The sequence below is a fragment of the Pygoscelis adeliae genome, unplaced genomic scaffold (assembly GCF_000699105.1).
Source record: "Pygoscelis adeliae isolate BGI_AS28 unplaced genomic scaffold, ASM69910v1 Scaffold621, whole genome shotgun sequence".
NCBI classification, from domain to species: Eukaryota; Metazoa; Chordata; class Aves; order Sphenisciformes; family Spheniscidae; genus Pygoscelis; species Pygoscelis adeliae.
Window position 1 is genome coordinate 35,476 of NW_008824052.1, and position 15,133 is coordinate 50,608.

The 15,133-nt window shown below is 39.1% G+C and overlaps 1 protein-coding gene across 1 annotated transcript in view; it reads right to left on the reverse strand.

Moving 5' to 3' along the window:
* LOC103925078 (28S ribosomal protein S5, mitochondrial-like) overlaps window positions 1-15,133 on the reverse strand; it is a gene marked incomplete at both ends in the record, with an annotated part of 64,204 nt that overhangs the window by 29,462 nt on the left and 19,609 nt on the right. Inside the window, 3 exons of the mRNA XM_009333725.1 lie at window positions 3,396-3,430; window positions 9,966-10,199; window positions 10,502-10,627. Of these exons, the coding sequence (XP_009332000.1) occupies window positions 3,396-3,430; window positions 9,966-10,199; window positions 10,502-10,627 (395 nt within the window). The remainder of the gene's footprint in view (window positions 1-3,395; window positions 3,431-9,965; window positions 10,200-10,501; window positions 10,628-15,133) is intronic.

A 15,133-nucleotide genomic window follows, 5' to 3' on the forward strand; every position in this document is an offset into this window, starting at 1 on the left:
AGGGCACCACTAGTGAACTTTGGTAGTGGAACACAAGATGATATGCTGTATCTCAAACACAGATACTTTGGAACAAATACCTCGTCTGGACACAGGTATGACATAATTTGGATAAAAATACAGGCAATGTTTCACAGAATTGTTTGGTAAGCGAAGCTGTAGCAATGATAAGAGTAAAGTGATGAATATTAATCTCTATCCATTTAAAATTGCGTAACAACTCAACAGTCAGTCAGTATTAAGCAGAGACCTGATGTGCATCTATCACAGAATGTGTATTAATTCAGGTTAATACCTTGGCTCTCAGATCATGGTTAGAAATGAGAGAAGTCTCGTTTTCAAAGCAGCAGCTAGACTAGTATAGTTTTTCAATAATAAAGTAGTTAAATGGTAGTAGTTAAAGGTTCTGATGATAATCCTGAAAGGAACATAAATCTAATAAGCAACTTCACCTGTAGGTAAGTAAACAACAGGAGAATGTTCTAAAGTGACAAGTTTACGCAATTGGTCATAGCCAACACAGGTTCACAAGGGGGAAGTCCTGTTTAACCAACTTAATTTCCTTTTATGACAAGGTCACCCATCTAGTTAACCAAGGGAAGACAGCAGATGTGGGTTTCTTTGCATTTTAGCAAAGCTTCTGATACTGTCTCTCACAGTATCCTTCTGCACAGTGTCCAGCATACAGCTAGATATGTCCATAATACGTTGGGTGAACGACTGGCTGACGAGTCAGGCTCAAAGAGCTATAGTAAATGGGGTTGCATCAGGCTGGCGACCAGTCACTATTGGGCTCAATTTTAGGGCCAGCGCTCTGTAATGTTTTTATAAATGATCTGGATGCAGGAGTCAAATGTACATTAAGTAAGTTTGCCAACAATATCAAATTAGGAGGAACTGTGGACTCCCTCGAGGGTAGAGAGGCCTTACAGAGACATCTGGATAGACTAGAGAGCTGGGCAATCACCAATCATACGAAATTTAACAAGAGCAAGTGATGGATTCTGCACCTGGAACAGGGTAATCCTGGTTATATGTACAAATTGAGGGATGAGAGGCTGGAGAGCAGCCCCACAGAAAGAGATCTGGGGGTCTATGTTGATGGCAAGCTCAATATGAATCAACAGTGTGCCCTGAAAGCCAAAAAGGCCAACCGTGTGATGGGGTGCATCAAGCACAACACAGCTAGCTGGCTGAGGGAGGCGATTGTCCCACTCTACACTGCACTGGTGCGGCCCCACCTCCAGTACTGTGTGCAGTTTTGGGTACCTCAATATAAGAAGGACATCAAACTATTAGAGTGTGTCCAGAGGAGGGCGACCAAGATGGTGAAAGGTCTTGAGGACAAGACTTATGAGGAGCAGTTGAGGTCACTTGGTTAGTTCAGCTTGGAGAAGAGAAGGCTGAGGGGTGACCTCATTGCAGTCTACAACTTCCTCAAGGGGGGCAGTGGAGGGGGAGGTTCTGATCTCCTCTCTCTGGTGACCAGCGATAGGACACAAGGAAACGGTATGAAGCTGCGTCAGGGGAAGTTCAGATTGGACAGCAGGAAAAGGTTCTTCACTGACAGGGTGGTTGGTCACTGGAACAGGTTCCCCACAGAAGTGGTCACGGCACCAAGCCTGTCAGAGGTCAAGGAGTGTCTGGACAGCACTCTTAGTCATATGGTTTAGTTTTAGGTAGTCCTGCAAGGAGCAGGGAGTTGGACTCCCTTCCAACCCAAGATATTCTATGATTCTAATTACTTTACTTACAAAGCTACCGGGTTGATTTATGCACCAGAGTATTTGTATAACAAGGTTTAATGTAATTTATCAAAGCACAATCTGAATTTTGACCAGAAGTCCTTAGGAATTCATTTGGTCTGCAAGAGTTCAGTGGCAGTTACTGGAGGCTCAGATTCTTCCACTCTGGGTGCCCAATTATACAAAGGAAGTCACCTTACAGCAGCTGTTTCTAGAATGGCAGCAGCCATTCTGTCACAACCACCTCTGCAGAATGCTCCGCAAAGATGCCTTTCTCCACCCTGCAGCCAACCTGAAGAGTCACAGGCACAGTTTCCTGCTTTGTGGGGCTCCACAGACCAATGAGGTGGGCTTCAGGGCACAAGGAGCTGAACATGGCTCTAAGATCTCTCCCCAGCAAAATGTGCTACAAGTAACACTGAATTTCTCCCAGTCCCTTCTCCTTCACCAAGAAGATCAATACTTATGAACAAGAGAGACTTGGCAAACTCTTATTTGGGGGCTTTCTGATGCCCCCAGCTGGAAGTGGTCAATTTGCCACACCGTAGAGGGCTTTGCTTTCTAATGGATCAATCATTTCAGCAAATATCAAGTCCTTTTAACACATTAGGTATTTAAATAAATAAATAAATAAGTTTGAGATTTCAGTTGTCTAAAAAACAAACTTCTGGACACAGAGTTGGAAATGACCGCTGCTACCACAAGTTTCACTAAAATTACAACACAAGTAGAAGAGAAGGGAACATGCAAGGATAGAGAGCAAATAATTGTTCTTGCTTCCAGAGCTGCTCCCCTTCTGGATGCTGTGCATCATCTGATTCTGGATTGGGAGCAAATGAGTCACAAGAAATCAATTTATTTCTGAAGTTATGATTCCCCCCAACAATGCTTATACTAGTTCTATGGTTTCCATAGCAACTAATGTATTTGAAGTGAAAGAAAAACTAGTTTTTTAAACTTTCCATTAAGATAAATGGAAAGCATATTTTGTGATAGCGTGGGTGTGCATGGCACTAACTGTTAATGGTCTGCTTTGGAATGAGTTGTAAGTTGCCTTCTTCAGTAATGGCTTTTCCATTGAGAAGTAACATGGGTCCCCATATCTGCATTACTAACACTTCACATTTCACCAGTAAAAAAATTATTACCAATGGATTACCTTGTTTTCGAAGCCAAATCCACCTTTATCGTATTTAGGACAAGTGAGTATTTTATTACTTCAGAGGCACACAAAAGGGGATCTTAATTCCACTCACTCTCTGCCCTGTGCCGCCACTCCCCCCCTTTAATTCATTATTCATTTTACAAGCAGAGTTATACAACTTCCTATTTGTAGTTTTGTCTGAGAAATAACCCTAAGACTTTACTAGGATCCCTATTATGGTTGTATGTGAACTATTAAAGCTTTATCTGCAGGCATTTGCCATTTCAGAGTTGAAAGACCACCTTTGAATTAGATATTATTTGCTCAACAGAGAAGATAAGGCCCCAATGAAAAGAATGACAGATTATGTCAAGCATTTGAAACAGAATACCAGACTAATTCCTATTGCTTTAAGATTGACTTAGCAAAGACTGGTTAAATAATTGCAAGCTCAATATAAATAGTGATAATTATTTAAAGTCCTTGAAAAGATTTGTAATGCTTACCTCAATGACTCTTGTTTCAAAGTCTTCATAAGTTTCTGTTGGGAGAAAAATAGGGTATTACATTTCCTTGTATTACTTACCTATCAGCATAGCTCCCCGTAGGTGGTATAATTGAAAAAGGACACAATTTTTATGTAACTGTAATTTATAAATTAATCTCAGCAGTAAGTAGAAAAGGTAAGAATATTTTGAACAAACGTACCTAAAGTGAGCTTCATTAGTTGCTTCCTTTTAAAAAGACCTCAAATGTGGTTTTTTATTTGACTCCGTTCATTCAATCTCTTTTAGAATACGGTCAGTGAAAAAACAGCATATAGCTCTTATTTATAAAGCATAGTTTTTTTTTTTCATTTCTTCAGTAAAATCAACTTAGGTGAAGAAAACTTGCTTAAAAAAAAAAATCCAGTTAAAACGATAACTTGTCAGAAAGTGTAATACTACTCTTGTTATAATTACAACACAGCTCCTGTTATAATTAAGAGATGACAACTGTTAAATACATTCATTGTGCTCTATTAGGGACCCCAACCTCCAACTGCAATCAATATCTCATCTTTTTAAGTACCAGACATGCGGAGAAGTAGGACAGAAACAGTCTCCAAAGACTGTCCAACCAAATAACCAGAGTAGCACAAAGGAAGAAAAATAATCATTTTTTAAAATGGTAAAGCAAGACATACAAATTTAACTGCTTTGTTTGAACATCACATAGAAAGCAAAGCTGATAGAAAAACTGAGACATCCTCAGAATCTGTTGAATATTTTGATCACAAGCTAAGCTATACATCCTCTCCAAATTAAACCTGAAACTTTCTTTTGGAAATCACTGCAATTCACCACTTATATTGAAGCATTTTTATTAAGTTATATCTTATATTCTTCCTAATTCTTTCCAACTGCAGAAATGCTATGAAAAACTACCCACAGCGTGTTATGAAAACAGAATGTTTTGGATTTTCACTGGCTGGCATTGTAAACTGCCTTCTTCCCTAAATACTGCTCTAAAACTGTAAATGAACCCCATATACACTGAGCAAAGGCTCAATGGTTAAAAAATAAAAAGGTAAAACACCAAATGGGTCACTTCCATCATGGCCAAACTATTATCCAATATTGTTCAGAATATTCTGAAACTTGTACTAGGCAATCAACAGGGATTCAAAGAAATTGCAAGTATTTCTTGATACATATTTCTGTGAAATTCCAGAAAGGGGAGGGGGAGGATAAAACAAAACAATACATAGCCACTTCAAATAATAAAGAATCACATAGTTTGCAGATGACACCAAGCTGAGTGGTGCGGTCGACACTCCAGAGGGACGGGATGCCACCCAGAGGGACCTGGACAAGCTCGAGAAGTGGGTCCATGTGAACCTCATGAGGTTTAACAAGGCCAAGTGCAAGGTCCTGCACCTGGGTCGGGGCAACCCCCAGTATCAATACAGGCTGGGGGATGAAGGGATTGAGAGCAGCCCTGCCGAGAAGGACTTGGGGGCACTGGTGGATGAAAAGCTGGACATGAGCCAGCAATGTGCCCTCGCAGCCCAGAAGGCCAATCGTATCCTGGGCTGCATCAAAAGCAGCGTGGCCAGCAGGTCGAGGGAGGGGATTCTGCCCCTCTACTCTGCTCTGGTGAGACCCCACCTGGAGTCCTGTGTCCAGCTCTGGAGCCCTCAGCATAAGAAAGACACGGACCAGTTGGAGCGGGTCCAGAAGAAGGCCACAAAAATGACCAGGGGGGTGGAACACCTCTCCTATGAAGAAAGGCTGAGAGAGTTGGGGTTGTTCAGCATAGAGAAGAGAAGGCTTTGGGAAGACCTTCTTGCAGCCTATCAGTACTTAAAGGGGGCTTATAAAAAAGAGGGCAGCAGACTTTTTAGCAGGGCCTGTTGCGACAGGTACGCTGAGGGTGGTGAAACACTGGTGGCACAGGTTGCCCAGGGTGGTGGATGCCCCATCCCTGGAAACATTCAAGGTCAGGTTGGACAGGGCTCTGAGCAACCTGATCTAGTTGAAGATGTCCCTGCCCACGGCAGAGGGGTTGGACTAGATGACCTTTAGAGGTCCCTTCCAACCCAAACTGTTCTATGATTCTATAGCCAGACTTTTTTTCTTTTTTCTCTTTCAATTTGAAATTCTGCCTGGAAAAAATGTCTTTGCAATCAAAGACAATTACAGCATCACTTATTTTGTCTAGTAACAGTTAAGGTGTTTTGCATTGTAAAATAAAGATCGCTTCCTATGTCACATCTGTGTTCAAGTCTTTTCATCACAGTGGTAATGAAACACTGAACACAGAGCTCTGTTCAGGTGAACATTACACATTCAGCTCTAAGTGGTGAACATATTCTTTTCACTGCACAGAAAGTTAGTAAGTTTCTGCTCTGTCATTAGAAGGGACTTCAAAGAAGTAAGATGTTTTTGAAATGTCTTACAACATTGTGGGGGAGGAAAAGAGCACGAATACTGGAGAGCTCTGAGCATGACATGGGCATTTAGATGTACTGCCTCCAAAGACAGTAAGTCAAATGAGAGAGCACAAAACCATGCAAACAGCAGCCCAGTCAGATCTTATGCATAGGCTTTCACCCTGACACATGCTGTAAGAAAAGTCAGCCAGCAAATCCCCTAGGCTTGGCTTTCAGCAGCTGCACCAGCATTTCTCAAAATCCATTTTATAGAAGCAGGCAAAAATGCTGCAAATCATGGATACTCCCAAAAAGACCTAATTTTCTCTGAGTTTCTGTTTCAAAACCTGATGACCACGCAAATACCTGAATACAAATTGCAAATATATTTGTTTCCTTTTAGGAAATTGAGAGCATACTTATAATTGATTTATATTTTAATACAGATACATTTTCCACAGGGAGTATCCTATTATCAGCTTGGTTGGGGAAAAAAAACTACTGACTTTGAAAACAATGGACAATGGAGTAAAATGCAATGTCTTGGTATAAGAAGACCTGGGCCGCCTGCCCAGGCGGCCAAGAAGGCCAACGGCATCCTGGCTTGTATCAGAAATAGCGTGGCCAGCAGGAGCAGGGAAGCGATCGTGCCCCTGTACTCGGCACTGGTGAGGCCCCACCTCGAATACTGTGTTCAGTTTTGGGCCCCTCACTACAAGAAGGATGTTGAGATGTTGGAATGTGTCCAGAGAAGGGCAACGAGGCTGGTGAGGGGTCTGGAGAACAAGTCTTATGAGGAGCGGCTGAGGGAGCTGGGGTTGTTTAGCCTGGAGAAAAGGAGGCTGAGGGGAGACCTCATTGCTCTCTACAACTACCTGAAGGGAGGCTGTAGCGAGGTGGGTGTCAGTCCCTTCTCCCAAGTAACTGGCGAAAGGACGAGAAGAAATGGCCTCAAGTTGTGCCAGGGGAGGTTTAGATTGGACGTGAGGAAAAATTTCTTTACTGAAAGAGTAGTTAAACATTGGAACAGGCTGCCCAGGGAAGTGGTTGAGTCCCCATCCCTGGAAGTATTTAAAAGACGGGTAGATGAGGCGCTTAGGGACATGGTTTAGTGGGCATGGTGGTGTTGGGTTGACGGTTGGACTCGATGATCTTGGAGGTCTCTTCCAACCTTAATGATTCTATGATTCTAAGAAGCAGAATAGATAAGAGATCCTTCCAACCTCCTGCTTTTCCAATTTATCTCATGAACAACAGCATTTCAGTATAACATAGAAGACCAGTGCTAATTAAAGCATTTAATACTTATTTGGTGTAGTCACAGTGAGATTCTGGAGAAAGGTTTGGGAGCTGAAAACAATATAATGGTGAAGAACTGGGGACTCACTCCTTCACGAAACATTGCTTTATCATTTACACATAACCTCCAAGATGATTATAGACATGATCATCTTGGCACAATTTAGAGATCCGTTAGTCTACAAGAAGTAGACTTCTAGCTCACAGTGGAGGCTATGAATGCCAACAGGCACTCTGTTCCTTCTCTGAAGCCTCTTCAGTTGCATAGAAACACTGTAAACTTGGAAGAAAAGTTTAATTTTAAAAGAAAAAGAAATTTTAAATTTTAAAAGTTTAATTTTAAAAGAAAAATAATTTTATTTCCAACTGAATAATACTGTTCTTTCTCTACTCATAGCTAGCACAATAAGTAAAGGTGTAACCGAAGAAGATCCCCCTGAAAGAATGAAGTATATAAAATCACAGTACGTCCCCAATTTTATTTTTTTTTAACATATTGGTCAATTTAAAACAAATTTGTCAGATGGTGAAGGCTAACAACATTGAGGTTTCTACAAACTTCCTGTACCTGTTTTCATTAGAAAATATGAATGCTGCTGAAGGGAAGCTGCAGCATATGCTCAACCTCCATTTGTTACTAGAGAATCTAATACCAGAATACTAGGAAGCGCTAAACTGCAAAATCTCAGTCATGCCTGCTTAGACACCAGGGAACCCAGCCATGCCATAGTCTCAGGACAAACATTCGGTTTGGTGGTTTCAGGTCTATTCCTCCTACCACCTTGACAGTGCAATGTCCCAGTTCCCCTGCAAAATCATTAATTCTCCGAATAAAAAGATGCTGAAAGAACTATGGGGATCTCAAAATCCCCACAATTTTTAACAGATTAATAGGAAACTAGTGTACACTAATTAGAAACTGCTTTTTCTCAAGCACATTTATAATACAAGCTGACAGTTTCATTTTCCTATTTTGATTGTAGTGCCCTTTCTTCTTTTTGGCAAAACTTGACCTGACTACTACAGCCTCCACACAGCCAACTTTAATGCAAGTAATCAACAGCAATACTATCAGCCAAAAGCTAAATCAAGGAAAACATCGGAAGGTAAAATTCATACATGCATAAATGCATGCAACAGCTGCCACTTCTTTTAATGGAATAAACTACTTGAAAATATATTTGAATTTAAAAACAACATAGTCTTGTGTTCAAAGTATGGAACTAGAACCATGAAATTTTCTTGACTTTCTCTATATTCCACCACTGCCTTATGGGGAATTTGGAGCAATTCATTAATTTCTCAAATCTTCTGTTTTTCAGCTGTAAGATTCAGTGACAGGCTGCCAAGTCCATTGTCACATCACTGCCTTCCATAGAATATTTGCTTTCAAGGTAATAAAACGAAATGAAGGGAAGTAAATATAGGAAATCTTTCATTGGTATACTGCAGTATTATGCTGATACTAAAATAGAATTAATTGCTCTTAAAATTGAAGACAATAGAGAAATACTCAAAAAGATTGGCAGGCAAGCTGTCCTTAAAGTCACAAGGTAAATCTGAGGGAAACAATATATCTCAGACACTACAGCAACAGAAGACACAAAATCATGTATACCAGCTACTGGAATGGAAAACCTGGGAAGGGAACAGAGAAGTAGTAGATAGCAACAACAGCATGATTTTATAAAGCAGAAAGCTACAAAAATGCCAGCATAACTTTAGTCTACACAGACAAAGGCATTAGATCACACTGGAAAGACAATGCTCTCACTACCTTATGGCTTGGTTCAAAGCATACCTGAATTTTTAATTAATGTCCAATAGAATGTAACCAGTTCACAGACAGAAAGAAATTAATAAACAAAGCACCAGGCAGACTGGGGAGCAAAGGTGACTGCAAGAAAAGAAGATCAGACAACAATATAATTGTGATTCCATGCACATAATTTCTCATTTATGTTGACTTGCTACAACATATGTTCCAAGATCCAAGCTTGCACTGGGAGATCATATTCCTGGACAAAAAGAGCTCCAAAAACATGAACAAGCTTAACTGTTAGAATGACTGGAGTCTGCAACAAGCCTGAAACAACAGTGTTAGAAAACACCTTTCTTAGCTCATCTCACTATAAAAGCCTACAGAAAGACGACAATAAACGTACAAGCATCATTAAGTGCTTCACAAGAAAAACTCAGCTGAACATGAGTAACAACTCATTTTCATATTTAATTAATTGAAAAGAATTAGGCTTCTTAATGTTAAACAAAGCTACTATAGAATTTCTAGTGGTCTGAATAACAGCACTGTAAAGAAGTTAAGGTCACCTCTCCACTCTACATATAGGACCTCTAGTTCCACTATGATATTTAACTAGGCACCAAATAAATAAATAAATAAATAACTTTTATTAGCTACATTCAAACTACATAATCTTTAACCATATTTCATTATATGAACTAGAAAAAAAAATTATTTATCCCACAGGATCCTTTAAGAAACTACAAAAAAACATGGGTATATTTCATATTCAAGACAATTGATGTTGAACACAGAAAAATATTTTCATACTTTAAGACTCCTATAACAGTCTACAACATAATACAGTACTCTGTAATACAGTATAATATCATACAGTCTATAACATCATATAATACTCTAACAGCTATATTAGACTAAGCAGTGATTTAGCTTGTGTTAACACAACTTGTTCTTTGATTTAGCTGCCTTGCTTCATGTATGGCATATAAGACAGAAGTATAAAATCAATTTTCAACCACAGGGAAAGTCTGGATCTCACTTTCTCCAAGTCCCTTACCAGAAAGGCTAAGTAAGACTAAGATAGATATTCAGTTTTCTTACCTCCATTAGGACCTGGGTCAGGAGGATCCAGAACGACACCTCCCCAACACTTTCCACTCCATCCTCCCTCTCTCTTAATTTTGATTTTTCTTTTCTTCTCCCATGTATCTCTCTGCTGAACAATTTCAGACTGAATTCTCTCTCGTTCTTCTTTTTTTCGTTGAGTAATTGCCTGGACTCTACCACTTTGTATCATAGGTGCATTAAGACCAGGCCAGAGGAAACCAGAACGCCCTTAAAAACAACAGAAAAATTACATTTTATGCCAAATTAGACTGAAACTCTGCACGCTGGAAAAATGCAATAAAATCGAAGGTTCTCGCATATTTCAAGTGCGTTTTATGATACAGAATTTATATTTAAAAACCAAGAATAACATTAAACAACCATATCAGGATTTTTTTTAAAAGGACAAAAATATCTCAAGCAGTTCTGACACCACAGACATTAACAGCAATTTGTCAATTTATTAAATCAAGAAACACTGTACACGAAAAGGTCAAGACATGTCTTCAGCCCCCTATTTGTGAATCTACCTTCACCAATCTCCTGGCCTTTATTGAGATTCTTCCTTAGCTTTTTCTTCCTTCTCTTTCCTCTTCCTTTCTTTACTCCCACACCAGTCTCTGCCAAAGCTCCTTTCCATAGCTCATCAGCTGTCACTGAAATAAAAAAGCTTTCGTAAGTAATGTACGAGCACAGCTTATATTGGAAATTGAAGCTGAACAAAAAAAAAACACCTTGAAATGTTCACCCTTGCTTGATCTTTGCCAGGATTTAAACTGTAGGATTACTGCCTTGCTAAGAAAGTGATTTCCTACTACATGTATACATGTATATGTATCTGGTGTAGAGATGTGCCTCTACTGATGATTGCAATCAGATAGGCACACAGCCAGGTGCATGGTTCTTAAAAGGATTTTCAAAATCGATTTAAAGGCAAACATTCCTAACCAGTAAGGTATTAATTCCCAGGTCATTCATTAGTAACTCAGAGTAGCAATACCTGTAAGCACTTATCCAAGGACAAATATCCATGACAGTCAACTTGAATCACTTCTAAAAATATCCAAGGGTTAGCCTGCTTTAAAAAGCCACAAGGCACAAAAAGTTAACCAACAACATAAATCTGTTGTTGTTCTCATGTTCTGACAAAATACAAGGTCTCCCTTATTGCCTGTATAAATGCAAAGTAATGTAAGGAGGAAGGAATGTAAGACACTTTAAACAGCCTCATCACAGAGCTCAGGCTTTGGTCAGGCCTCCTCACTCAGTGGCTGTGTACTGGACATCCACTGTCTTAAGATGTTTCACCCAACATATGAAAGCGTGACTTAGGAAGCACATATTTGGTAGTTAACTTCAAACTACTGCTTGCCCAGCTGATGGAAATATAGGACATCCTCATAACTTAGACAAAAACAAACTACACCAAAATGAAACTGATGATGTGAAGAAGACACCACAGACAATACTTCATCCTGTTAGTCCAAACAAGAAGGCTATCATCACGGAATACACAAGCATCACCATTGTTATATTTGCAGATTAATGCTATTATATGTTTCACCCAGGGGCAATGTTACTACAGCAGTTTAAATCTCATCTTCTCTGATCAGAAACTGATTTTGTTTATTTAAAGTAGACAAAAAAAGTCATTAAACACTTTTAACCAGGGGAATTAAAATAACTATGCTCAAATCGTTTCTCAACAGCAATTAATCCTTGTTAGATTAATGCATGTGTGAGATCCTGTCCCACAGACTGGCAAATACATTGGAACTGCTATGTTGACAACACAGTGAGGGACAGGAGCTATCCAGGATTTCTAGAGGTACTGCTAAGTGCCCAGGTATATTTTTGTATTGAATAAGTTTGTATAGAGTGTCAAGGTGGCTCTTCCAAAGGTATGACGTCCATCTTTTCAGTCAAAAATCCTTTTCAAAGTGGGATGCATAACTGTGATTCTTTTTTGAGAAGTACAATCCTGAATCAAGTAATCAAAGCTCAGTACATTGGAAAGCAAGCATACAAGGAAGGACAACAACACTACAAGTCCAGGAAGCTACAAAAAAGTATTCTCTCAAGATGGACAAGAGCAGAATGGCCTAGAAAGTGACTACATACCCAAATAACATATTGTACTTATAGTAAAATAAGCCAAAGTATGTAATATAGATTTCATTTGTATTATAGACAAGTGAAAATTGTGTATTATAGACAAGGAGAAATGCCCATGGATTGCACATAACAGCAACATTTATCACACTTCTTATATGCTGTGAGGCAAGAATTGTATTTGCTCCTGGGTAGGCTTTAGTCCCTGTAAAAAAGAAATTTCTGTCAGTAATTACACTTTCTTTTCTAGACATTCAAGTGAGCCCTAATGTCCAGAGGTTTATGGTTAAAAAAATGCCAAACAGTAACTGTATCAAATGGCTTGAAACCAGTCTCTGAACTGTCAGCCACTAAAAAAAATTCCAGCTGATTACAATAAATTGATGCATGTAGCTGTGTGCTAAATGCAAAAAAAAAAAAAATCTTCAGCTGCACAGAATCCTCCAAACAGAAAAATTTCATTACTGACTCAGCATGTTAATTTCAATAAAAGCCAAACTGTGATAGGTACTAGACTGTCTACAAGTAGTGAATATTACCCTAAGATAACACTGCATTAAAGTTCAGCACAGAAAAAGACCGGTGGTAAGTAGGTAAAGCATGATGCAGCTTTTCATGTTCTAAAGTGGACTATAAGACTGTTGCATGAGTTAGAAGATTGACGATCAATCGTGTTAAGCTTCTTAGCTTATTCAGAAAACACTGTGTAACTAGCAATGTCTTTTTTTATGATAATCCTGCTGGCCTGGAAACATGGAATTACAATAAAGGTATTTACATCTTTCTTTGCAAGGTTATTTTTAAGCTGGAGCGGTTCCCCAATCTACTGCAGATTGTGTGGCCTCACAAAGGGTCATAACAGCTACAAAGGAGGCTGCAGACAGGCAGCAACAAGCAGTTGAGAGACAACAGGCAGCTCTTGAGCTGGTAATACACTCAAAAAAACCCCAGCACTTTGAGCTGTATTCTAAATATCTGTACGACAAGATCACTTAATCGCAACAGAGGAGAGTAGCAAAAGTCACAGAGTAAGGAGATTGCTTTGTACCAAAGGAGACCAGTCAATGCCAACAGATCCAGTGAGATGAGGTCAGACTGAGTCAAGTTTTGGCCTCAAGCACCGCACAAATTCTGCCACAATTAGAACCAGAGGAAAACGTCACATTTGGTACCAAAGTGCAATTCATCTAATCAGTCTATGATAATATCATCATGTGTTTGGAAAGCAGCTGAATTTAATGAAACACATCAGAAGCCTGCAGGCTACAGAGCTGCAAGTTCTTTATAACATGGCAGATATCACATTGATTTTAAGACAAAATGACAAGAATGGAATATGGAAGGGATACGCTGCAGTCAAGAAGATTACAATGGTGGGGACATTGCTTACGACAGACAGACAACGCAGCGATGAAGGAAATAAAAATCTGACCATAACAAAGGTCAATCTGACTTGGCAGCAAAGCACCAAGATGATTGGAGAACGTATACATAGGCAGGAGAAATGTCTTGTAGTGGAGGAAATAACTCCAAACAGAAATGAGGATTGCTGTACTGCTTTTCACATTTGCAGAAATGCTCTGAAATGAAGACAGTACAGTAGGTATGCAGTCTCTTAGTGATCTGTGGCCTTACCTTTGTTTTACCTTTGTAAAACGGCAGGCTGCATGCATTCCTCCAGACCTAAAATAGACTCAGTCATAAAAGCCACCACACATTTCTAGTTAGTTACCGAAAAGTACATAGCTACTAACAAAAAAAAAAAAAAAAAATAAAATGTGTCATATATAAGATTTTATTTTATGGCCTAGAGAAAGATCCACTACTGAATTTTGCTGAAAGCATGCTTTATGCAAGTTGATTGCTAAGAACTGCCAATAGTAAGTTTGTATGACACAACTCCATTTTGCTTAATCTACATAAAAGATGTTTGTAATATTTTTGAAAAGGATTTGGGTTTGTGTCTTTTTGTACTATCCCTGAATTTCAGGAACTAGACAGCCCTAGTGCTTACTTCAGAGGAAGATGAATATTAGACCACACCTCAGTAACTCACAAGTGTTAGCAAAAAAACTTGCTGTAGACCATATCAGAAAACAGTATCCTAGATCCTGATAAACTGAGATTAAAAGCAGATTTCTTTGCCTCCTGCAAGATGGGTTCCCAGCTTGCTTAGAATATAAACTACAAAGACAGACAAATAGTAGTAAGTTGGAAAACTGAAGGGAGTAAAAGGAGAAGAAAGAATCAACTTTGTAAAACAGCTAAGTAGGCTCACTTCTTCCACTTACAAGCAATTTTTCCTTAAGTTTTTTGACGACAAATAGCCTTGTGGCAACACAGCAGCAGAGAATCAAAGACGTTAATATTAATGACATAATAAAAAGACTAATGAACATGTTACAATAAACATGCTTCTTTCAATGTACTGTTGCCCACTAGTGCCACTACATCTATGCATCTGTATTACCTTAAGGAACTTAGTAAGGTCTTTTCAATCACTAACATTCTCTTCCAGGTTTCAGTTTGGAATACATACTTTTACTAGCAGATGAATTCTAAAAAGGTATAATATTTCAACCTCTTTCCTTCTCCATACACCAATAGTTTTGCCACGATCTCCAAACAAAAACAGAATTTGGAAAAAATACTTCACACACACGAAACATGAAAGAGCATCTGCAAAGGGAATGTGCTGCTTACATATTCTATTACAAATTGCATGATAAATTACACAGCTAGACTCAGCTGCTTAATGACCACAAGGAGACATTTTTTCTCGGAGGCAAGTCAAAGGCTTAAAAATTAACTCCTCTAGGAACCAAGCCTCACAAACCTCACCATACTCAAGTGCAGAGGGCATTTCCTTGACCTTTTCTCTGACAAACACATGCTTACCCATCTACAGAAAAGAGAATGCACTCTTGTCAGATCATTTATATGGGTTCAAAAGCAGTCAAACAAATTCATAGAAGAAAAAGCCACCTAGAGCTATAAATTCAAAAAATTCCATGTCACAAATCACTGAAGGTTGTGAGGTTTTTCTAAGG